Consider the following 24,144-nt stretch of genomic DNA (forward strand, 5'->3'; position numbering starts at 1 on the left):
TATTTTTTAAGCTATATTTATTCTTTCTATTTTTCATTTGAAGTTTTCATTACATACATTCAATTGTTCAAATTTGACAGATTTTTTTTAAGATTTTACTTATTTGACAGACAGATCACAAGTAGGCAGTGGGTGGGAAGCAGGCTCCCTGCTGAGCAGAGAGCCCAATGCGGAGCTCGATCCCAGGACCCTGGGATCATGATCTGAGCCAAAGGCAGACACTTAATCCACTGAGCCACCCAGGTGCCCCTATATACTGCATTCTTACAATAAAGTAAGCTAGAGAAAAGAGAATATTGTTAAGAAAATCATGAGGAAGAGAAAATACATTATAGTACTATGCTGTATTTATTTAAAAAAATCCACACATAAGTAGACCCATGCATGCAGCTCAGACCTGTGCTGTTCAAGGGTCAAGTGTATTCACTCACACTCTCAGATACTGAGCTAAACTCTGTCTCATCAAAGTAACATGCTTCATTTTTTTTTTTACTTTTACATTCAACTTTATTATTTCCCCCCACTGGGGTGTGTGTGTGTGTGCACGCGCGTGTGTTTATTTGGGACACGTGGGGAGCTCAGTCAGGTTAAGCGTCTGCCTTTGGCTCAGGTCATGATCTCAGGATCCTGGGGTCGAGTCCCACATTGGGCTCCTTGCTCAGTGGGAAGCCTGCTTCTCCCTCTTCCCCTCCCCATGCATGTACTCTTTCTCAAATAAATAAATAAATAAATCTTTTTTTTTTTTTTTAAAGATAATGTACTCTTAATCCCTTTTATCTGTTTCTACACCTGCCACCCTCCCACACACCTCTCTTCTGGCAACCACCAGTTTCTTCTCTATATTTGAGTCTATTTTTATGTTTGTTTCCTTTGTCTTTGTTTATTTGTTTTCTTTCTTAAATTCTACATGCAAGTGAAATCATATCTTTCTCTGACTGACATATAATTTCACATTATACCTTCTAGGTCTGTCTGTGCTGTCACAAATGCAAGATCTCAGGGTTTTCTTTATGGTTGAGTAATATTCTTGTGTGTGTGTGTGTGACGTCTTTATCCATTCATCTTTTGGTGGACATTTGGATTACTTCTATATCTTGACTATTATAAATAATGCTGTAATAAGCATAGGAGTGCATATATCTTTTGGAAATGATATATCCAATAAGGGCTTAATATCTAAAATATATAAAGAACTTATAAAACCTCAAACCAGGAAAACTCCAAATAATCTGGGTAAAAATGGGCAGGGGACCGAAATGGACATCTTTCCAAAGAAGACATACAGATGGCCAACAGACACGTGAAAAGATGTTCAACATCACTGATCCTCAGGAAAATATATGGGCAAAATCAAAAACACAAGAAATAACACGTCTTGGGGGAGGATGTGGAGAAAAGGGAACCTTCATGCACTGTTGGTGGTAATAGCAATTGGTACAGCCACTGTGAAAAACACTATGGAGGTTCCTAAAAAAATAAAAACAGAATTACCATATGATCCAGTAATTCCGCTACAGGTTATTTTTTTTTTTAAAGATTTTATTTATTTATTTGACAGAGAGAAATCACAAGTAGTCGGAGAGGCAGGCAGAGAGAGAGAGAGAGGGAAGCAGGCTCCCTGCTGAGCAGAGAGCCCGATGCGGGACTTGATCCCAGGACCCCGAGATCATGACCTGAGCCGAAGGCAGCGGCTTAACCCACTGAGCCACCCAGGCGCCCCCCGCTACAGGTTATTTACTCAAAGAAAGCAATAACATACTTTCTTGACTGGCTAGTTGTCAATAGCCATGTGCATGTGCTTCAGTAAGGAAATCTATATGTTTTCATACATATGTCACACTACACATGACCATATTTACATATATGTGGGAGGGTGGCTGTGAGGGGAGTGTGTCAATTCTTAATGTCGCTTCGATGAAAAGGATGTGTCTCATTCATAGTCTGACACTTTAAACTTTATTACCAGACTTAGAAGTAATGTAAGTAGGGGCACCTGGCTGGCTCAGTTGGTAGAGCATGTGATTCTTGATCTCGGGGTCATGAATTCAAGCCCCACGCTGGGCATGTTGCCTACTTGGAAGGAAGAAAGGAAGGAGGGAGGGGAGGAAGGGAAAGCAAGCAAGCAGATTGGGGCGCCTGGGGGGCTCAGTCGGTTAAGCGTCTGCCTTCGGCTCAGGTAGTGATCCCAGGCTCCTGGGATGGAGCCTCCACATTGGGCTCCCTGCTCAGCGGGAAGCCTGCTTCTCCCTCCCCTGCTCCCTCCCCCTGCTCATGCTCTCTTTCTCTCTCTCTGTCAAATAAATAAATAAAATCTTTAAAAAAAAGAATGTAAGCAGATCAAAAGGCTGTGTTTATGGAGCACCTAGGGAGGACCAGATTTGGAACTACATTAAGCATACATAATTTCAGTAACAGCAAGACAGCTACTGTGGTACCTCTCTCCTTGTACATATGAAATGGAGCCTCAGAGAGGGTAAGTGATAAGTCTAAAGGTTGCGCAAGTGAAAACTGCAAAACAAGAATGAAAACGGGTCTATTCTGATCCAAAATCTGTTGTCTCCTCTGTAACAAAGTAACCCTTCTGTTCTGCCTTAGGAAGTGTTTCAGGATACAGGGGTGGGTGGGAGGACCTCAGTTTGATATAAAGGTAGCTCTAAATGTTAACCTGCTAGGAAATGAAATGTGCATTGGGGGATCCCTAAGGTTCGAAAGGGAAATGGTGAAGGCTGAGGAAGAGGCTGTCCTGTGCTCAGACAGGGAAGGGCAGTCTGGAGGGAGAGGGAGTTTTTTCAGGGATCTCCGCCTAGAGCAGGGTTCAGAAATTGTCCATCAGCAGGAAGCAAGGTACTTTGAAGAGTGCAGGGAAGACGGCAAGAAACAGTTATTCAGAACCCCTACCTGAATAAAATAAAATAGAATAGGGGCACCTGGGCGGCTCAGTCCTTAAGTGTCTGTCTTGGGCTCAGGTCATGATCTTGGGGTCCTGGGATCGAACCCACATTGGGCTCCCTGCTCAGCAGGAAGCCTGCTCCTCCCTCTCCCACTCCCTCTGCTTGTGTTCCCTCTCTCGCTGTGTCTCTCTGTCAAATAAATAAATAAAATCTTTAAAAATAAATAAAATAAAATAGAATAAACAATTAAGGGGCACCTGGGTGACTCGGTCCTTAAGCATATGCTTTCGGCTCAGGTCATGATCTTAGGGTCTTGTGATCGAGCCCCTTGTCGGGCTCCCTGCTCAGCGGCAAGTCGGCTTCTCCCTCTGCCTCTGTGATCTCTTTCATTTCTGTTCTCTCTCAAATAAATGAATAAAAAAAAGTCTTTTAAAAAACAGAATAACATTTAAAAAGGATCTCCCGGCTGGCTGGCTCAGTCAGTAGAGCATGTGACTTGATCTCGAGGTTGTGACTTCGAACCTCACATTGGACACAGGGACTGTTTTTAAAAAAGTAAAACAAACAAACAAACAAAAAAACCTACACTCCCAACCCTTAAATCAAGATCAACTTTTGAAACTGCCACCATTTCTCTGCCTTAACCTTAGGGATCTCAAAGGCACACTTTGTTTTCCAGCAGTGTCCTCCTGGCCCTTTCCATCTTCCCTCCAGCTTCCCTTCAAGAGACAAAGCCTTTCATTCTACAGTTAGAGTGAAAATGCAGATTCTCTGGAGAAATCATGCCAACTAAAAATCATTCACATGAAAATACAATCAGCCAACAAATAAGGTCTTGGAAATAACGTGTCCCAAATCTTTCTCAAGCCCCTCTCCTGTTCTCCTCAGCATTCCCATTGTGCTCTTGCCTTCCTTCGAGCCCTGTGGTGATCTCCTAACTGATCATTTGGACGATAAAAGCTAAAGCTAATATTTAGGGATACCTGGGTGGTTCAGTCAGTTGAGTGTCTGCCTTCAGCTCAGGTCATGATTCCATGGTCCTAGAATCGAGTCCCACATCGGGCTCCCTGCTCAGCGGGGAGCCTGCTTCTCCCTCTGCCTGCCACTACCCCTGCTTGTGCTCTGTATCTCTCTCTCCTTCTGACAAATAAATACAATCTTTAAAAAAAAAAAAAAAGCTAACATTTATTGGGGCACCTGGGTGGCTCAGTCGTTAAGCATCTGTCTTCAGCTCAGGTCATTATCCCAGGCTCTTGGCATCAATCCCCCCATTGGGCTCCTTGCTCAGCAGGGCGCCTGACGCTCCCCCTGCTTGTGTTCTCTCTCTCTCTCTGACAAATAAAATCTTTATTTAAAAAAAGCGCTGACATTTATTAAGTGTTTCCTGTGTGCTGGGCTCAGCAGTATCTTCTTGAATCTCAATGCTCAGCAGTATCTCCTTGAATCCTCATCACATGCTACATTAATGCCATTATTGTCCTCATTTTACAGATAAGAAAACTGAGGTCTGCTTAGGTTAAGTAACTTGCCGAGGCCCCACTGCTCGAAAGGAGGGGTTGCGCTGGGAACTAGAACTCCTGTCTGCCAGATGCCAAAAGCAAAGCGCTTAGCCATTTCTGTACCACTGCCTCCCTGTAACTGGGCCCTCAGGCTTCCTCAGACTCAGTCCTCCTCCACCTCATCCAGACATGCGAGGGTTCCCTTAAAACATGAATCTTGCTGATTCTGTGTGAAAATCCGCCAATGGCTTTCTACTGCTTCAAGGATACAATATGACTGGTCTGCTTTGCCAGAACGGAGGGGTTTTCTGGGATGCTGGCTTTTCATTGCTAAAACTGGCAGAGTCCTGGAGGTGCCTGGCTGGCTCAGTGGGTAGAGCATGTGTCTCTTGATCTTGGGGTCCTGAGTTCAAGCCTCACAACGAGCTTAGAGATTAATTCTAAAGAATTTTTTGAAAAAAAAAAAAAGAAAAGAAAGAAACTGGGAATTTCCCAGGCAAAGTAAGACAGTTGGTCACCCTAGCAGGGCGTAGTATGGCATTCGATGCCTTTCACACTCTGATCCCCATTTTCCCAGCAACACCTGCCCCCACTGCTCACCCTTTTCACTGTGCCCTCTCTACCTTTTCTGCAGCCCAATCACCTATCCCTAGACACTGTGTGTTCTCTTACACCTCCATGCCTTTTTTTTTTTTAGATTATTTATTTATTTTGAGAGAGAGCGAGCAGGAGGGAGGGGCAGAGGGAGAGAGAGAGAAAGTATGAAGCAGACTCTGAGCTAAGCATGGAGCCAGATGCAGGGCTCGATCTCATGAGCCTGGACATCATGACCTGAGCCGAAACCAAAAATCCAACACTTAACAGACTGCGCCACCCAGGTACAGCAATTCCTCTATACCTTTTGGGCACACTGATCCCCACATCTCCCCTCTGCCTGACAAACTATGCTCACTCTTCATGGAAACCCAGCTCCCAGGTCACCTCTATGGGCTTTCTTGATTTCCTTGGAGAGAAGGAGCAACAGTTACATTGTAAGCCTGGTTGTTTTCTTTTCTTTTCTTTTTTTTAAGATTTTATTTATTTATTTGACAGAGAGAAATCACAAGTAGATGGAGAGGCAGGCAGAGAGAGAGAGGGGGAAGCAGGCTCCCTGCTGAGCAGAGAGCCCGATGCAGGGCTCGATCCCAGGACCCTGAGATCATGACCTGAGCTGAAGGCAGCTGCTTAACCCACTGAGCCACCCAGGAGCCCCAATAAGCCTGGTTGTTTTCTTAATACATGAAACTTCTCCAGGGTTGCGACTAAGCTAAGCCAGTGCAGGCAGCTAGAGTGCAAATTTTTTTTTTAAGATTTTATTTATTTATTTATTTGAGGGAGAAAGAGAGCATGAGAGGAGGAAGCAGACTCCCCACAGAGCTGGGACCCCAATGCGAGGCTCAATCCCAGGACTCCAGGATCATGACCTGAGCCAAATGCAGTGTGGCTCAGTCAACTGAACCACCCAGGCAACCATAGAGTGCAAAGTTTAAGGAGGTGCCCACTCTCAGGGTTTTGCAGACACCTACCCTGTACTTGCATGACCCTGACAGTGAGGGCCCCCTTGTATTTTGCCCCCTAGATACCTTGATTGCCTCACCCTAGTCCCAGGCCTGGTCCTCCTGCCCTATCAGACTAAGGGATTTTTCAAGACCAGACCCCAAGTTTTTACTCGGCTTTATAACCATAATGACTAGTCCAAAGCTAGGCACAGAGTAGAAATCTAGTTGAACTGATGACATTGGACTCTTCTCTGTTCCAGTAGGGGAAGGAAGGAAGGGAGCCAGACAGGTCTAGGCCCCGGTGAGGATGGGAGTAGAAGGCAAATTTGACGGACCTCTTGTTGGCCTGGGGATGAGGACAGTTTTGGCATCTGGCAGATTGGGGGTCCGTCCTCCTGTTTCTCTGGTCATTCCCTCTCTGTTCCTTACACTGGGTATTTGGAGATACTCTCCAAGGTACCTTTTTTGGGGGGGGACTTGTTCTCTCTTAATTCAGTTTCTCCTCTAATGATCTTGTCCAATCCTGGAGCTTCAGCTAGCTAGTTGTTTGTAGATCACTTCTAAATTGACATCTCACGCATGACGCTAAGTAACAGAAGTCAGAGATAAAGGCAAATACTGTATGATGCCACTTAGATGTAGAATCTTAAAAAGCTGAACTCAAAAGATCAAAGAGTGAAACTGTGGTTTCCAGGGACTGGCGGTGGGGGAAACGAGGAGCCATTGGTCAAAGTCTCTAAATTTCCAATTATAAGATGAATAAGTTCTTGGGGATCCAATGTACACCATGGTGACTATAGTTAACAACATCATATTATGCACTTGAAAGTTGCAGGAACACCTGGGTGGCTCAGTCATTAAGCATGTGCCTTCGGCTCAGGTCATGATCCCAGGGTCCTGGGATCGAGCCTGGCATTGGGCTCCCTGCTCGGCAGGAGGCCTGCTTCTCCCTCTGCCACCCACCCCCACCCCCACTTGTGTTCCCTCTCTTGCTGTGTATCTCTGACAAATAAATAAAATCTTTAAAAAAAAGAAAGGAAGTTGCTAAGAGAGTAGATCTTAAATGTTCCCACCCCAAAAAAAGGGATGGTAATTTGTGATGGGGTGGAGATATTAGCAATATATGAATATATAAATGTATCAAATCAGCATAGCCATAAGCCCTAAACCTATACCATATGTCAAGTGTACCTCAATAAAACAAAACAAAAATAAACACCTCTCTTCTAAGCCTTAGACCCATATTTCCAACTGCCTAGTGTGTATGGTAGTATCTAGCATCCATATTGCTCTTTTTTGGGGGGGGGCAGAGGGAGATCATCTGAAGCAGGCTCCATGCCCAGTGTGGAGCCCAACATGGGGCTCTATCTCATGTCCCTGAGATCGTGACCTGAGCCGAAATCGAGTGGGATTCTTCACCGACTGAGCCACCCAGGCCCTGATACTGTTATTTCGGGTCCATTTTCCTGTGTGGCCTTTGCAACAGTTCTCTGAGAAAGCTGTGGCAAGGATATGATTTTTAAGGTGAGGCTCAAAAAGGCAGGACTGTCCAGGTCTGAGTGGTGGAGCTTTGAGTAGAAAGTCAAGTTTGGGTGTCCTCCAGCACAGAGATGTCTCAGGAGAGTCTCAAACCCAACATAACCAAAACCTCCACTTGTTACTAACCCCGTCCTACTCCTACTCTCCGGCAAAGAAACAAAAACAGAACCACCACTCGCCAAGCAGCAAGGCTAGAAACCTAGGATTCACGCTCACTTCCTCCCTCTCCCTCAGATCCTGCAGATTTAACTTTGAAATATCTGAATCCAGGGCGCCTGGGTGGCTCAGTGGGTTAGAGCCGCTGCCTTCGGCTCAGGTCGTGGTCTCAGGGTCCTGGGATCGAGTCCCGCATCGGGCTCTCTGCTCAGCGGGGAGCCTGCTTCCTCCTCTCTCTCTCTCTCTCTCTCTCTCTGCCTGCCTCTCCATCTACTTGTGATCTCTGTCAAATAAATAAATAAAATCTTTAAAAAAAAAAAAAGAAATATCTGAATCCAGCCTCTCTTCCTACTTTATACCCATTGCATGCATGAAGGCCCACAGACTCTACCAGCTCCCATTCTTACCTGCCCCCACCTCCCATCCTTTATAGTGTTGTCGGGGTGGTCTCCTCCCTAAAGCAACAGATTGGATCCTGTCTCTCCCTGACTCCCTGACTTGAAAACCTCAGTCTCGCACTTCCCTTCCCTGTGGCTTTGATTGGGTGGGGCCCCCAACCCCTCCCACTTACCGAGGCCCAGGTCAAATGCCATCACCCTCAGTGAACTTACCGCACACACCTCCCCATAAACTGGAAACAAGTTCCTTATTCCTGTTCTCCCACAGTACTGGATGTATTTATTTCACTCTGCCAGTCTTAGAACTGTGCACAGGTTCCCTTGCAGCCTGGGAGCTTGCTGGGGATAGGATCTGGGTCTAATTAATCTTTGTATTCTCTGAAGCATGTAATCTGAGGTCCTTGACATAGTAGGTCCTTAACGGAGAGCTGCTGAATTGATTTTTTTCCCCGGTAAGTATTTGGAAACCCGTAATAAAGAGGACCGTATTCCTAGTGGATTCCTTCAGCAAGGCAAGCAAAAATGATTCCTAGACTGGGGCAGGACACCCCTACTTCTTCACCCCTTAAGAGATTTGAAGCTGTCTGGCACTGGTCCCCTATATCCCTCGCTGCACCAGACACCGCTCTCCCTCCCCCAGAGAAGGCAAAAGACAATTTTAACTCTTTATTTGAAACAAACAATTCCAGAGACAGAAGGTTAGTCGTGACAACAGCTTCTCACTACAACACAAGGGTGGGCATGGCTCACGGAAGGGACAGGCCAGGCGCCTCAGAACAATATATACAATTTAAACAGTGGCTAAACTGGTGACAGTTATAAAAACACAAAAAGGAGGCTGGGGAACAGCAAAGCCAACAGGGAAAGAACTGGGCACCCCCTTTGCTGGACACTAAATTTTTCTGGAACTACAAAGGCAAGGTGGGGAAGAGAGCTGTCGGCAGTGGGGGCGGGACCCCTGCCCACAGCTCCTCGCCTGTCCTTTGACCACAGATCCCATCCTGCACGACCTGGGGCCCCTACAGGCTTGGCCTGGCTCTTAGGATGGGGCAAGAACAAAAGCGGGGAACCCAGCCCCAGTCCCAGTCAGAAGGTAGTTTTTTGCCTTGGGAAACTCTGTCCATTGAACTAGAGGGAGGCAGTTCCAGAAGGGGACTAAGCGTGTTGACACCGTGGCTCATGCCAACCTAAGACGGCAGAGAGAGACAAACACATAGACCAAGGGGACAGGAGTCGGCTCCCCATACTTAGAGTCGTTCTCTGCCTTTGAGGGAAAGAAAGCATTTGGGGGGTTTCAAACGTGCAGCACCAGGGGTCGGTGCTTGCAGGGGTGGGAATGGGGGATACAGTGGCAAGGGGGTTCCAACCACCAGTTATCTCACGGGAGGGGAAGAGCATCTAAGTTCCACGTCGTAGGTAGGGGGTCCCCTCATTACTTTCAGATCTTTCGTAGAAGACCCTCCAGCATGGTGCTGGGGAAGAGCAGAGAAGGGAGTGAGCACAGGGCAGAGAAGGCAGCTGGGTTTCTTTCCCTGGCCGAACCTAGGAACGGGGAGCTTTACCTACGCGGGATGGGTCAGGAAACCCAAAGCCAACAGGATCACCAGAGCTATCAACACTCCATCCAGAGTCTGGCCCCAGGAGAACAGGGTTTACTGTGAAGCGTAAAGACAGTGGCCTCGCTGGGTTTTGCCCATCACTGGGAGCCCAGCCCCTGGGGAGAAAGGACTGGGACCCTGGGGCTGTCAAGTGGTAATGGAAGGAGGTAAAAGCCGGGGGTTCCTAGGGAAGGCAGGGGACGGAGGAGGGCAGTCAAGGGCCCTTTCAAATGAGTAGCATTGGTTCCCGGGCCAGGCGCCCTGCGGGACACGACCCCAGGCCAGGTGTCGGTGTGAGAGACAGACACAGCTAGCACGCAGGCTCAGTCCAGGTCTTCCTCCCCAGGACGACCCAGCTCCTCATAAATCTCACGCACAGCCAGAATACGATTGAGCATACTCTCCAACATGCTGCGGTCCATGGGGATGACGGAATACCAGAGAGGGGACTCCGCGATGCAGGACCGCTCGGGTTGCAGGTAGAAGACATCGTTGCGAGTCCGGAGGCTTTCGGGACTGCAATGATGGGGAAAGGGAGTGGGAGGGGGGAAGGTGGCGGAGGGGCGGAGGGGCGGCGGGGGTTGGGGGGAGGACAGAGATCAATGTGGGGCAAAGAAGACCCCTGGGGTCCCCATGCTAACGTCATTCCTGCATAGCCTCCAACTCACCATTTGGAGAGATAGAATTCGTAGAACTTGACCGGGCAGCGGAGGGGATTCATGCGGTTTTCACGCTGCTCTAAGATAGGGGCTTCGTCTTCTCTCTTCCGTTTCCCAGGCCCCGTGTCTGTGGAAGAGGCAAATGGCCCAGAGTGGTTAAAAGCACAGTGCTCATGAACCACCTTCCAAAAGCGCGGCCCAGGGCACAGAAGGCCTCAGGATGCCCAGTATAGTCTCAGAGGGAAATAAAGGCAGAAGGAGAGCTGGTGACAAGCAAATGTCCTGTGTGCATGTGTGTGGGGGGGTGTCGCTCTGCAGGCCTCCCCGGTTCTCACCGCCAAAACCTCTTTTTATGATCTCCCCCAAACATATTTCCCAAAGAAGTAATCTCAGAAGTGATGTGCACATGCTCCAAAACAGGCCTGACTCTGCAACGCTGGGCTGGCCTTCCAGGACAGAGAAATGGCCACAGTCCCGGCCCCTGGGACATGAATCCAGGGGGAGGCTTGGGCCCAGGGCAATGACCTCAGCAACTGCACACAGAGGGGCCAGGACTCCAGGACCCAGAGCGGAAAGCAAGGTGTGGTTTCTGTCATGCCCACGAGCAAGGAGCCAGGGAGAGTCTCCCTTCCACAAGCATCAACTCTCCCCCACAGCCAAGCACACCCAATGGCTTCCTACCTGTCCGCCACCCCCTAAGAAAAGGAAACTGCCTGGAAATGAGATGAGTTAGGACACAGGCAGCTGGATGACCTCCCACAGATGCGAGAGCCACTGGCCAGCTGTCCACACCTGCTTTGCCAGCACGGGCATGGGGGGGTGGGGAAGCGGAGGAGAGGGCCGGGCCGGTGGTGAGGCAAGCAGAGGGGGTAAAGATAAGAGTGGGGGGCAGCCTCGTACCTCGCCCTTTTCTCTGGCGGACTGGGGCATAGTAGCGGATGCTCACCACCTTGGTGGTGCCCCGAGGGGTGGTACACTTGCGGGACTGCCGCACCACATTGGTGAAGGAGAGCTGCATGTGCTCCTCGGCTGTCTGTAGCCCAAAAAACTTCGTGTTGAAGAACATGAGAGTATTGAGGAGGACGAAGGGCGAGTAGACCCCCAGCTGCTTACACTCCCAGAGGTGCTCTTCCTCCACCCGGGAGAATACCGTATCTGCAACGGTTGGGAAGAAGATGCCAGTCAGAGGGGATCGCCCGCCCACACCCGACCACCTCTGATCCCCGGATGTCCTGCTCACAAGCATGTCTGGCACCGTCCCCGTTCAGGGAAGCACCCACCACAGATGAAGCCCTGGCGCTCTGCCAGAGTAGACGGTGGGGCTGGATTGGGTTTGGTTTTTAAGTAGGCTGTGCACCCAGCGTGGAGCCCAGCGTGGGGGGCTTGAACTCAAGACCCTGAGATAGGACCTGAGCTGAGATAAAGAGTCAGACACTAGGGGGAGGTGGCTGGGTGGCTCAGTCAGTTAATCAGATCACAATCCTGGGATCCTGGGAGTAGGGAGTCTGCTTCTCTGTCTCTCTCCCCTGCCCTTCTCCCCATTCTCTCCCCCTGCCCCCCCAAATAAACAAATAAAATCTTAAAAAAAAAAGTCAGACACCCAACCAACTGAGCCACCCAGGCACGCCAAACCAGAATTTTTTTTTTATGGTTTCCACCTGCATTTGAAGCTTCTCTTGCCACCCTCAAGTTACAAGCAAGCAGATGTAAACCTCAGGGAGTCCCACAGTGTCTTCTTTTCTTTCCGTGCTTACCGACCAAACCCAGACCACCTTCCTCAGACCCAGAGACAGCTCGTCAGACCTAAGTCAGGTTCAAGGACGGGGACCCGGGACCCTAGCTCTGAACCATGAGGCCCCAGGTCTGTAACTCCTGCCCTCTGAGTCTTGGTGAAGAGCAGTAGACCAAAGAGCCCAGAACTCTTGGAATGGCGCATTGAAAGACTGGAGGAAAGGGCAGAGGGACTGCTAAGTCCCCGTCCCTTACTGTTGGGGAGGAGCGTGGGCTGCCAGGTACTCAGAGACTTGTTGAGTTCTTGAACGAAAGTCAGGTAGTAAAGGTCCGTGAAGATGTTCACCATTCGGTTATTTTCCAGCAAGTACTAAAAAAAGAAAACCAAACGCACATAAAAAAGCTACACTCTGGGGCACCTGGGTGGCTCAGTCAGTGAAGCATCTGCCTTCACCTCAGATCATAATCCCAGGGTCCTAGGATAGAACTCTGTATCGGGGGGCGGACGGGGGAAGTCCCTGCTCAGTGGGGAGTCTGCTTCTCCCTCTCCCTCTGCTGCTCCCCTTGCTTGTGCTCTCTCTCCCTCTGTCAAATAAATAAATAAAATCTTTTTTAAAAAGTGCTATATTTTAGGTTCTAAAGGAAAGACATGATGCCGAAGGCCCTAGGCTTGTTGACCTTGGTAATGAGGCAGTGGGAAACAGCTGCTGGGTTATGTGACCCCGGGTGCTCTTCCCCAGGGATGCCCACCACTCCGAGGTGCTGGGACCTTGCTAGAAGAGGAGGGCGTTTTGGAAGAGATGTGTCATAGCTGGCTCCTCACCAACCCAGCCCCCCTCATCACATGACACATGGCCGACCTCTCCCTGTGGGAACTAACCACCTCCAACACTCAAGGAACCCAGGTCCACCCACCCTTCCCTTCTTAGAAGGGTCTGAGAATTGCTGAGGGGATCTGCTCAGGGTAGGAGACAGGGTGGGGCACAGTGAGCAGGACAGGACCATTTCTGGTGGGACCCTGCCTGCTCTGCCGAGGGTGATGGCCAGTGAGGCAGCGTGCAAGGGGTACCTGTTGGATGCCAAGACACAGATAGTAGATACTGTCGGGTTCGTATCGTTCACCGTTGGGTCGAGTGATTTCTCTCACAAACTGGGCCAGGCCGTAGTTGAGTTCGGCAGCAGAGCAAGCCAGAATATCCTCTTTGATGCGCATCGGTTTGGCTGCAGGGATGTGCAGTAGAGGTGGATGGGATTAAGAATACTCCATGCGGAGAATTTCATTTCACTCCATTGTTAATCCCTTCATCCCTCAGTCGCATCTAGCTCTAGCACAAACCCACCCATCACCCAAAAAAAAAAAAAAAAAAAAAAGGCCCTCAGCCTTGAAACCTAGGCAGCCCCTCCCCATCTTCACAGGATACCCCTCGGTGATCACAGCCTTATCACTCCCAGACACCATCACATCCTTCACATCCTAAGCTGAATCACAGCCCTGGCCCTCTTCCTCCTCCTCTCCCTCTCCCCACTCTCCTCCTTAGAGGGTATCCTCCCTCCGCCCCAACCTACGGCCAAAACGCAGCTCATCCCCCTTGCTCGTTTCTCCATTGGCATATTTTGACTGCACCCAGCACTTCCAAGCATTGACACCATATGAATAGTTGAGCCCAGTACAGCTAGGCTGGCTGCTCATGGAGTCCCGGGAACAGCTCTCCGAAAGCACCAGCCGCTTTTGACCCTGGAAGGGGAGAGAAAGGAGAGGCATGGCTGGGGCAAGGCCAGGGGCACCACGGAAGCTAGGCGGGGTAGTGCTGACTGCCGCAGAACCAGGGGACTGACATCAGAACACAGCAAGCGGCCAGAGCTCAGAGCCCCAAAACAGCCCTGATGATCTCATGAACCCAGGACAGAGAAAGTTTGGTTGCGTCTCAGGACTCACCATGGGAGAGACAGGAGGGCAGGGAAGTCAAACTGCTGGAAGCCAAGGCTGCTGGCTTGGTTACAAGACACTCCCCCGAGTCCCTTGGGCCCCCTCCCTCTGCTGTGGGTTCAGCACCCTAGCCCTCACCTTCCTCATGGTGCGGGGAAGGTCTTGTTCAGTAGACACGTCCTCGGGGCCTACCAGGCCGCAATCAAAAAGGAAGTCTACACTGGGGTTAATGTCCAAAGGATCTGTTAAGAGCAGAAAGGAAGAAGAAACCAAAGTTTTCAGATCTCAACCGGGTAACGCTCCTACCCTATCCCTCCTACTTGGCCACATGCATAGGAGGTGAGCCTCCCACATGGCTTCACCATACGCAGTAGGAACCAGCAAAGCTGTACCGAGAACACACTCAGAGGCACACAGACACCAAAGCTCCCAACAATGTGAATGCTTATAAAACTATGGAACTATGTACTTAAACGCGGGTAAGATGGTAAATCTCAGGTCACGCTTTATGGCCATGACTGGAAAAAAAAAACAAGACACAGCCGTAAAATAGCACGCCTATCCTGGGATCTCTGGCACTGGTCCCTGTGTGAGCTTCTGTCATAGGGTCCCAAGGAACACTGTTTAGGGTCATGCTCAGGCCACGAGGGTCACTCCTCGCCTGATGGCACGAAGGGTCCTCCTGGACTCCCTGGACACACTTTGCATCCTACTCACTCTTGGGGAAGTCAGCCTCCAAATCTTGCCCAGGCTCATCTAGGACATTGGCCATCTTCACAGCCATGGCCAGGACATCATCTCGAGCTGGCCCAAACAGGTCGCAGTCTTCCAGAAGCCCCTCTGCACTCTGGTTGCTCACAAGATCTGGGAGGCAGAAAAGGTAACCAACACTTCTGCCTAGGGCCCGACCCCAACTACTCCCCAGTCCTGCCAAGGCACCAAGATCACCACGCTCCACCCCCCAGGGCCAAGACAGGTGGGTTGTACCCTGTGTCCCACATCACTGTCTGTGGCATACCACAAAGGTCAGATGAGGCCTTGTCTAACTCCTCAGCCTCGGCAATCATTTCGGCCATAGCCAGGATGTCAGCTTCCAAGGGGTTGGAAGGAATCTTCACCTTCAGCTCCTCGATGGTCTCCACAATCTTGTCTGTGCTCTCCAAGGTGGTGGGCAGGAACATGGGCACAGGCACCTGGAGGCACAAGTCCCAACTAGACACCAAGAAGTGGAGCGGCCCGGGTGAGGGACAGCTGGTGAGGGGGAGGGTGGGTCTCAGTCCTGAGAGGGTAAAGGAGGCCGCAGTAGGAAGGGCCGTGAAACTCACCGGGATGGGCATGGAGAAAGGCACCGGGACTTTCTGGCAATACAGATGCATAGGCACTGGCACAAAGATGGGCACTGGGATGGGTAGCACAATAACCTGTGGCTTCCACTCTTCTGCCGGTAAGAAAGGGGTCTTCTCAGAGCCCCCACTCTGAGATTGGTCATGTCTGGCCTGGGGTCGGACGCTTGCTCATCACCCCCAAAGGCTTTGATGCACGCTTGGTGTCACAAACCCATGCCTGCACCAAAGGCTGAGAGACAATTCTCCAGTTCCACGACAAACATGCCCATGCAACATAAGCCGCCTCAAAACCCCCTGGTCCGGCTCCAGAGCGCATAGCTAGAGGCCTGGACTAGGGAACGTAGCCCCGGATATCTAGGTACCCCAGCTCACCTGTTTGACTTCCTTTGGACTTCATCTCCACCTTGCAGGAGACCCCCCGATTCTGCATCAGTGGTTTACACATGGCAGCTTTGTTTTTGCGGGGTGTTGCTGGGGGCGGTGGGGGCGGAGGAGGGGTGGAAGCAGTGGGAGCCGATCGGGTCTTTGCAGGGATCTGCAGAGACAAAGGAACGTTCGTGCCGCCAACATACCAGAGCCCCCGTTCTGAGACCATCCACCCCTCTGGCTTCGGCCCTGACCTTTCCCAGATTCCCATTTTCCTCTGGGGTCTTCACTGTATTGCTGTTCTCCACTTTGGTTTGAGACGGTGTCTGGGGCTTTGACTCAGGAGACTGACCTAGAGATCAAACAAATGAATGCTCTCATCTGAGGAACTGCTCTCTGTTTTCCTGGTCCCTGTCCCAGGAGAGCTCCGTTAAGAGGGGTGCTAAATGCAAATGGCCTATCTAGACTATCCTCTCCTCGCCACCCCAGATCTCGTCTTCTCTAGGCCCCGGTGACTGGGACCAAGAAGACTTTGCTCCCAGCTGCCAAGAAGATCAAAAAATAGTTTCCCCAAGAACCCACACTTTGAGACCTTCCATGCAAATGGCCCTCAGAAGCCTGGGACCCCTGCAACAGTGGAGGGGCTGAGGGGACATTCTAGAAACAGTAGTCTTCAGTCTCACTAAAGGCAGAGCTTACACGGACAACCCCTCTTCTCAGAAAACTAACCACAGCCCCCACAGCCCCCCACTAAGCCTGCCCCACTTGGGAAGGTGCTCCTTCGCTAAAAATACATCCTCCATAGAATCGCAGAGGACTCAAACTCGGAGAACCTTTAAACAAGGCTCCCCCAGTCCTTGCACGGGCCCGGAAGCTGCAGGGGAACACGGCGCCAGGAGCTCTGGCCTAGGTGGAGGTGAAAACCAGAGCGCGAGAAGGGAGACACTGGGCCTGGGGTTAGAAGAGTCTGGGCAGGTTCTCATGGAGTGGGCACCCACCCCCCACTGCCCCGCCTGGGACTTACTGTTCAGGAGGCTCTCAGGCCCACTCTGGGTGTCCAGATTGGGTTGGTTCTGCTGACTGTAAAAACGCAGCAGACACTGTTGGTTGCAGAAATGGCGGATCTGCCCACGCCAGTGAATGGTCTCCAGCAGCTTCCCCTGACGCTTACAGGCGTGGCACCGGGCAGCCTGAGGGGGTCGACCAGAGGAGGGTCAGCCCCACCTCCCTAAAACAGTGCTGGGCCCTCTGCCCTGGGGACAAGCCCTGGGCTCTATTCCACTGGGAGCCTGGGCCAGCCAGAGCCCCCTCCCCAGACATCGGCCACAGCCCCGCAGTCAGTGCAGCAGCACCCCCAACATGGTGCCCCCACAACGTGCCATGCTGTGCCCCTCACCTTACAGTACCACAGCAAGTACTTGCTCTTGCAGTCCTCGCTACAGAAGTCCCAGGTGCTGCCGTCCAGCTGCTCGGTGACCCCACGCTGGCAGGTCTGGGAGCAGTAAGTACAAGTGATACAGCACAGCCCCAGCTTCTTCGTGAAGTCCTGTTTGTACAGCAGCACGCAGCCTGGGGAGAGGGCAAGAGGGAAGAGTCTGGAGACACAGAGATGGCCACGGGGGCTTGGGAGCACCGACCTCTTCGAGGGCGTCCGAGTAAAAGCCCCAACAGCTTCTGGGGCCCGAAGCCTTCGGAGGAGCCCAAGGCTCTCGCCCCACAGCCCTCCGGCCTTCCCTGCCGGCCTCTAGGGTGGTAAGGTACGGGCCTCCTGCCCCTCGGCTGCCTCCTTACCTTCACTGCAGAAGCTTTTCTCCACCCCACTGAATCGAAGCTTCTCGTGCAGGAGCTTCTCCTGCCGGCAGTGCTCGCACTGGGATACCACCCCCCGAAGCCGCTTGAAGTCCTCGCAGCAGTCCCGGCAGCAGAACTGGAATACCTGGTCCTGAGATGAGGGCACAGGGTGGGAGGACAGAGCTGTGATATCCGGCGGTGGCCACGGCCCAGCGACCAGAGCCCCTCAGGCAGACTTCTGTCCGTCCGCTGTCTGCTCGGTTGTGCGGCAGGACAGTGGTGTGGGTGGGGGTCTTACCTGCCAATCCAAGACCTCAGGCTTGCCACTGAAGAGGCTGTGGCAGTAGTGACAGCTCAGGTGAATGCCCCCCTCAGGGCTTGTGCGCTGGAGGGAAGGAAGACAAGTAAGGGAGGTGCGTGGTGTTGGTGGGGGGGGGGGGGGTTGGGGGTGGGGAGTCAGGCTTGCTCTTGGCTCGGGCCCAGGGCCTACCTACCCCCAACTCTCATACCCTTTCTCTGTCACCACACCCTTCGTTAATCCCTGGTCCAGGGTTGGGAGTACCTGGAACTTGGTCCAGCAGCTCGGGCTGCAGAATTGGTAGACTGTGCGATCAACCTTGTTGTAGTAACAGGGGTCAGAGAGGCTGCGGCGGCAGAAGCTGCAGGGTCGGGGAGGGCCTGGGGCACAGAGAGAAAGGGAGAGAGAAAGAGACAGAGAGACAGAGAGAGAGACAAAGAGTACGCGCAAGAGAGAGACAGAGAGAGCACACAGAAGGTGTAAGGCAGTGCAGAGGCGGAACAGGAAACCCACGGGAAGATGGGAAGACGTGGCCGGGGCTGAGGTCGGGCGGCAGGGGTTACTTTGGAAGAGGGGAGTACGGGAGGTAGAAGGAAGGCCAGCAGGGGTCTCAGAGAAGAGGGCTTTGCACCTACCAGTGAGCCCTGCCTGCTTCACTTTGTAAGAGGTGGTACAGCACAGGGAACAGAACAAGCTGGTCTTGCCATTACGATCCACATGTGATAGCATCTCAAAGTTCTTACACAGGGTCTTGCACCAGACACAGGGGTACACACGTGTGTTTTTCTGTGAGGATGGGGAAGGAGAGGCTGAGGCTGGATTTGTCCCTTCACTTTTATTTGTTAAATTGTTTAAAACATGAAAGATTTCAGGCATACAAAAAAAGTAGAGATGGTGATATTAACAAAGACCTGTGTATCCACCAGCCAGCTTCAAAAATAAAACATAACAGATACAATTGAAACCCCCTTTATTTGTTTTATTCCTCCCGACCCTCGACCCCATCAGGCACCTTTATTCGTCACCCGGGCACCGCACCCCCTTCCACAGCCCTCTAATGCACTACTCCCTCGGCCCCACCTTCTTGTACGCCCCCAAGCAGGTTGTGTTGCAGAACCGCTTTTGTTGGCCCTCGTGGAAGAGGAGCTCAGGGCCAGGGCTCCCGGTCTTGGTGTAGATGTAAGCCCCGCACTGGTCGCAACAGTTGGTTTTCAGTCCCTTGTTGGCCCGGAATTTGGAGAAGCATGAATCGCTGCAGAGCCGGTGTACCACGCTGCCGTTGCTGACCTCGTGCAGGACCTGCCGTGTACACACACGCACACCATGAGCAGAGGCCTGGGCACCACCACCCACCCCGGAGCAAGGACGGCCCACCCCGCCTCACCCTAGACCTTCACAGCAGACAGTGGGCCCAGGGACCCCCCAACCTGCACATCGGGCTGCCGACTTGATGGTGAGGTCCTGGGAGGCAAGGAAGGCCGGCTGCGTACATCCTGGAGAAGCTCTATCCTTGAATACGCTCCCTCACGGTGGCTGCCTCTCCCCCACCACACACTCCCCTCTTCCACAGGGCCTGGCCCCTGCAGCCCCAGGAGTTCAGGGGCAGCTCAGGGCCAGCCAGGCTCTGCAAATCCGGCCCCCATCGAGCTTCCTCACCTCTCCAGTCTTCTGGCATATGCTGCAGCGAGTGGCATCGGCGGGATCCCCGGACTGGGGGATTGGGCGCTGCTGCTGGGCCTCATACAGGGACAGACAGACGGATGTGCAAAACTCGTGGAAGGAGCCTCCTGAACCAGTCTGGGCCACAACCGAGTCCTTGGTGTTCCAGATCTCCCTGGAGGGGGTGGGGGTGGGGGGTGAAACAGGTTCAGATATTCACTCAGCACTACCCTCTCCTTTCACCAGCTCCCACCGCCCCCCCATCCTCAGGGACCGGTGACCACGGGCCCCCCGACTACTCTTACTCTACTCAGGCCCCCTCCCTCACCTTCCTGGCTCCCAATTCTGCTCCACTAGGTGCTTGCCAACACGGTTTCTGTCTCAGCCATTATTCCCAGCCTGCTCCCTGCCCTCCCCGCACCTGGAGACCTTCACGTACTTCTTGCAGAAGGTACAGGTCTTTTTGCCCGAAGGCTTCTTAGAGAAAGTGGTGAGACAGGATGAAGAGCAGAAGAGCTGGGGCAGCCCCTTGCGCTGGTAGGCAGTCTGCCCCTTCTGCAGTGGCGTCCGGCAATGCGCACAGGTCATCTTGGTGCCCACTGCAGAGCGCCCAGCCCTTTGGGCCACACTCGAGCGGAGGGACATGCGAGGGGACCGCCGGGGCCGGAATGGCACAAAGTCCTCATCGTTGGGGTCATCTACCATGGCATCAGAATCCTCATCTGACACTGGAACTGAGGAAGTGGGGAAAGGGGCAGTGAACAGAGGCAACTGGACCGGACCAGGTCTCCAGCCATCCTCTGAACCCATCAGGTAGCTCAGCAGATACTGGATCCCCTGGTGCGATGGCGGGGGGGGGGGAGGATCCCCATCCCCCTGGTTCCTGCCTTTCCACCCCCACCCCTAGTATACTGGTATCTTAAGCCACTGGTGTCACTCTCCCTCAGTCACTCCATAATCGCCTAGAGAGGGCACGGGAGGGCTCCAAGTGAGAAGACTCAGGACAGGGATGGCACAGCTGAAATAGGAAACTCCATTCTCATTGCTGTTGTTTTCAATTTCCCCCACTGCCCCTGGTTCCCATGCCAACCCACAGCAGAAACAGGCACTTCACACTCTGCAGGGTGCAGGAGATCCGTGGCCAGCCACATCCCACTCGGTCACACTTCCTCAAGTCCTACTCACTGCTCTCAGTGGAATCCACAACCTCAGGTTTCGGAGGCTCCACTCTTCTAACGCGCTCGCTTCTCTTCTGTACCTTGGAAACAGCGGAGGGAGGAAAGCTGACACCAGGGGCAGGCTAAAGGGCCTGCTGCACTAGTGCAGGGTTGGGGGGGGTACAGAGGTGGGAGGGGGAAGGGAGAGTAGGGACCCTTGGCCCAGCCCTTAGGAGGAGGGAAGAAAAGGGGGCTGGACTTTCTCCTTCAGAAGCAGGAGACACAAGAGCTCCCGCCCTCCTCCTAACTCTCCTCACACACACCCTCCACAGAACAACATCTGGGAGGGAAAATGAAGGGTCTGTCCTTCCCAGAGCTACAGGGGGAACCAGACTCCTTCCAATCCCCTCCCTCCCCCTCACCCGCTCAGGCGGCTTCTCACTCGCCTTCCCAGTCAGGCCATCTCCTGCAAAGGAAGCAGAAAACAGCCTAAATCTTGAGCCTGCCCTCACCGCCCCCTCCCTAGCCCAACCTCTACCTCCATTCCTGGGGAAGGGCTTACTCAAAACTGAAAGGGAAAACTCAAGTGCCTGTGGCTTCTTGGGGCCCCTGAGGGTTACCTCGAGCTCTGCACTAAGGGGAGCAGATATTCTCCATTAAAAAAAAAAAAATCCTAGCCTTCCCACCCTCCTGTTCCAATCATTGAGAGTTAAGGAAATGCAGGTAACACATGCCTTCCATCAGAGGACTTCTAGCTCACATACAAAACCAAATGCAACCACCCAAAGGTATCAAGGGGAAAAGGAAGCACTGACGTATGGATAGGTTCCCCTGGACTCAGGTGGTTCTGTAAGCCCCAAGCCACTGGTCACAAGCTGGGAGAGGCAGAAGAGGGGAGAAAAGAGAGCCCCTCAAGCCCGGGCTGTGCCTCCCCCATCAGAGGCACAATTCCAGGCCCTGTGTTTCTACCATTCCCCCTAAATCGCTATATTGTTGGTGGCTCCAGGATCCAGTTATCATTCATCAAACCCAGAAACCCCACTCTCTTCTGGAACAAAATAGCTGGAAAGACCTTAGCACCAAGAAGCCTGGCATCCTCTCCAAATTCTGAAGGAAGGATGCTGGCACCAACAGCCCACTGGGTTTAAAAAAAGGGGGGGAACCTCTCCCAACAAATCCACTCTTCCCAACCCACCCCCTGAAACCTCACCCCTATTCCTCTCCCACAGCCACTGAGCTGCCTCTCCACCCTTACCTTCCTTCATCTTTGCCACACCCCCCAAATCCTCCCTTCCAAATTCCCAACTCTTTCTCTATATATCCTCCTCCCCTACGTCTTATCCAAACACACAACCATCCCTCCTTACCCCATCCCTCTCACCATCCTGGATTCTCCAGCTGATTAGACAACCTACCTGGCAAGGAAGGGTGTGCAGGAGGGCTAGGGCCCCCAGGTTTGGTTTGAGAACTGTTGATTCCATCCCCCAGAGTCTCTCCCACTGAAGGGCTGGGGGGACCATTTGGGCTCTGTGGCTGCCCTTGGGGAAGCTCCTCCTCCTGCCCAGGGGAGCCCCTTCTCCCTGTAGCTATGTTGGTGGTCTCCTCCTCTTCAACATGGGGGGACTGCAGTGTTATCGGCGAATCTGGAGCCAATGGCTGTAGTAGCCCCTCTGGTGAAGAGGGATTTGCCCCAGACCCTGCCTCAGGTGGTACCACCTCAGGGGTCTGGCCCCCTGGTCCAGGCTCTAGGGTCTGATCTCCTGCATCCCATGCAAGGGTCCCCTCAGGACCATGGTCCACCTCTGGGGGAGAGGGGGCTTTATAGAGCAGCCCCCCCAGCCCCAGCAGCTCAGTGGCTCCATCCAGGACTCCAGGGTCTTTTTCCAGGCCAGCAGGGGTATCAAGCAGGTCCAGGGCTCCTGAGGATGGAGAAGGGCCAGGGGGTGCCCATCCTCGAGTTGGGGCAGTCTGGGATTCCAGTAGGTCCTCTCCAAATTCCATGTCTACTGGAAGGTCTCCAGCCAGGGGCTTCTCTGGCAGGGTCAATGGGTCAAACGGGCTGGGGAAATCACTGGGGTCCATGAGGATGACTGGATATGGGCTGTAGATTAGGGGTAGAAGAGGGGGCAGAAGAGGTGGTCTTCGCCAGAATGCCTTCTTATATAGGTTCTGGGACACACCCCATCATCCACTTGGATTTCTCTTGAACAGCCCCCACCACAACCGACAAGCATTTCCACAGGCTTTAGTCCGAATGACCACTCCCCCCCATACAGCGCCCCCTGTGGGGAGAGGCGTTCCCCGCCCTGGCCCTGTGCCCACACTCGCCGGGCAGTCCGTCGTTGCACCCTCCCGCCTGCCCCCGCCACCCCATCTGCAACTCCAAGTTCCCCTCCCCCCTTACCTTTCACTCCCCCCCGGGGAACTCGGGCTGAACGCCCCCTTAGAGTCTCCTAGGACCGCAGCCACCGAGAGCCTTTCCCACCCCCGCGGTCTCAGTTCCTATCTCCTCCCCTCTCTCCTGGAGCCCCCCAGCTCCCCAGTCTTACCCACCCTGTCTAGCCCCACCCCCCCCTCCCCGCGTAGCAAGGTCCTCCCTCAGCCCTTCCTTCGCCCCCACAAACTGCCCTTCTTAACCCCTCCCCCCCAGTTACCTTTCAGGGTCGCCCACTTCCTCAGCCCCGACCCCATTCCTATTGCTCCCCTAGTCCTCCCTCTCCAGTTGCCCACCCCCCACCTCAGGCATTTACAGGAAGACATTTTGGAGCTACGATCTCTCCTTAGACCCCCCCCCCCGCCTCCTGGCTACTGCGAGATCCCGCCTGCAGGTTCGGTTCGGCTTGATGAGGCCCGACCCCTACCTGCGGCAGGGTTAGTGTAACGGCTACAAGCCTAGAACTGCAGACAGCGACGGCCCCGCGCTCGTTCTCCACCTCCCTCCCTAGCAGCCGGGACAGGGGTCGCGGCCCCTTTAAATGGCAGCGCCGTTCACAGCGCCCAGCGCTCTGCACCAGGCGGGCGGGCGGCGCCAGCAACCAACCCCATTGGCTGGCTCGTGGAGGGGGCTCGCGAGACAGCGCCGGCCCCCGGCGCGAGACTCCCAGCCCAGTGGCCGCCTGGAAATTGCGGAGTGGAGCCTAGTCGCTGGAGATGGAGCTTGAGCCCCCGCCTGGGGCCCCGTTAGTTGAGGAGGAAAAGATAGCCTCTGGAGCTTTGAAGCCGGCCCTCGGGAAAGGCGGCACCCCCTCTCCATGGAATGGCCGAGTACACTAACCCACAAAAAATAGATCTACGCACCTGCTTCTCTTACCTGGCTCAAGAGTCTTCTCCCCCTTCCCAACCTCCCCCCGTCACACCCGTGCCCGCCCTACCTCCTGGAGCCCACTCTACCCGTGATCCCCTCCTCTCATTCAAATGGTTCCCGGTCCCCTCCCCCTCCCCGTGTCTCTCTTCGCTTCCCACTCGTGTTCAGCCCCCCAGCGTCCGCCCCCCCCCAACAGTCCCTACCTACGCCATGCAGCAGGCGCTTGCCAAGATTACCCTCCCCCCAACCCCACCTCTCCGGGGCCCGCCCCCTGGGCGACTGCTGGG

The 24,144-nt window shown here is 53.1% G+C and overlaps 1 protein-coding gene across 8 annotated transcripts; it reads right to left on the reverse strand.

The window, feature by feature from the left end:
• Window positions 1–8,673: 8,673 nt before the first annotated feature.
• Window positions 8,674–24,144, reverse strand: ZMYM3 (zinc finger MYM-type containing 3). Of its 8 annotated transcripts, none has more exons than XM_032330329.1 (25): window positions 24,061–24,144; window positions 21,969–22,654; window positions 20,976–21,019; window positions 20,582–20,654; window positions 19,836–20,130; window positions 19,394–19,571; window positions 18,818–19,036; window positions 18,373–18,523; window positions 18,002–18,117; window positions 17,738–17,824; window positions 17,440–17,590; window positions 17,045–17,217; window positions 16,673–16,838; window positions 15,903–16,000; window positions 15,655–15,817; window positions 15,262–15,374; window positions 14,955–15,129; window positions 14,654–14,800; window positions 14,075–14,178; window positions 13,576–13,744; window positions 13,079–13,230; window positions 12,265–12,379; window positions 11,179–11,433; window positions 10,288–10,405; window positions 8,674–10,135 (listed from the first exon to the last, which is right to left on the reverse strand). In XM_032330329.1, the coding sequence occupies exons 2-25, from the start codon at window positions 22,633–22,635 to the stop codon at window positions 9,943–9,945; spliced, it is 4,122 nt and encodes a 1,373-aa protein (XP_032186220.1). In that variant the 5' UTR covers window positions 22,636–22,654; window positions 24,061–24,144; the 3' UTR covers window positions 8,674–9,942. The 8 variants fall into 8 exon arrangements, with proteins under 8 accessions (XP_032186220.1, XP_032186221.1, XP_032186222.1 ...); XM_032330330.1 differs by lacking the exon at window positions 24,061–24,144 and adding an exon at window positions 23,851–24,013; XM_032330331.1 differs by lacking the exon at window positions 24,061–24,144 and adding an exon at window positions 23,415–23,819 and having other exon boundaries at window positions 20,582–20,648.

The sequence above is a fragment of the Mustela erminea genome, chromosome X (assembly GCF_009829155.1).
Source record: "Mustela erminea isolate mMusErm1 chromosome X, mMusErm1.Pri, whole genome shotgun sequence".
Classification (NCBI taxonomy): Eukaryota; Metazoa; Chordata; class Mammalia; order Carnivora; family Mustelidae; genus Mustela; species Mustela erminea.

What these genes read in the sequence shown, in the direction of transcription:
- ZMYM3 (XM_032330329.1), bottom strand. Translation starts at nt 22,635, where the DNA reads ATGGACCCCAGTGATTTCCCCAGCCCGTTTGACCCATTGACCCTGCCA. An exon ending in CTTTCTCCATGCCCATCCCG is followed by an intron (nt 15,130 to 15,261) that starts GTGAGTTTCACG and finishes TTGTGCCTCCAG; the next exon opens with GTGCCTGTGCCCATGTTCCT. An exon ending in GAATTCTATCTCTCCAAATG is followed by an intron (nt 10,136 to 10,287) that starts GTGAGTTGGAGG and finishes CCATCATTGCAG; the next exon opens with TCCCGAAAGCCTCCGGACTC.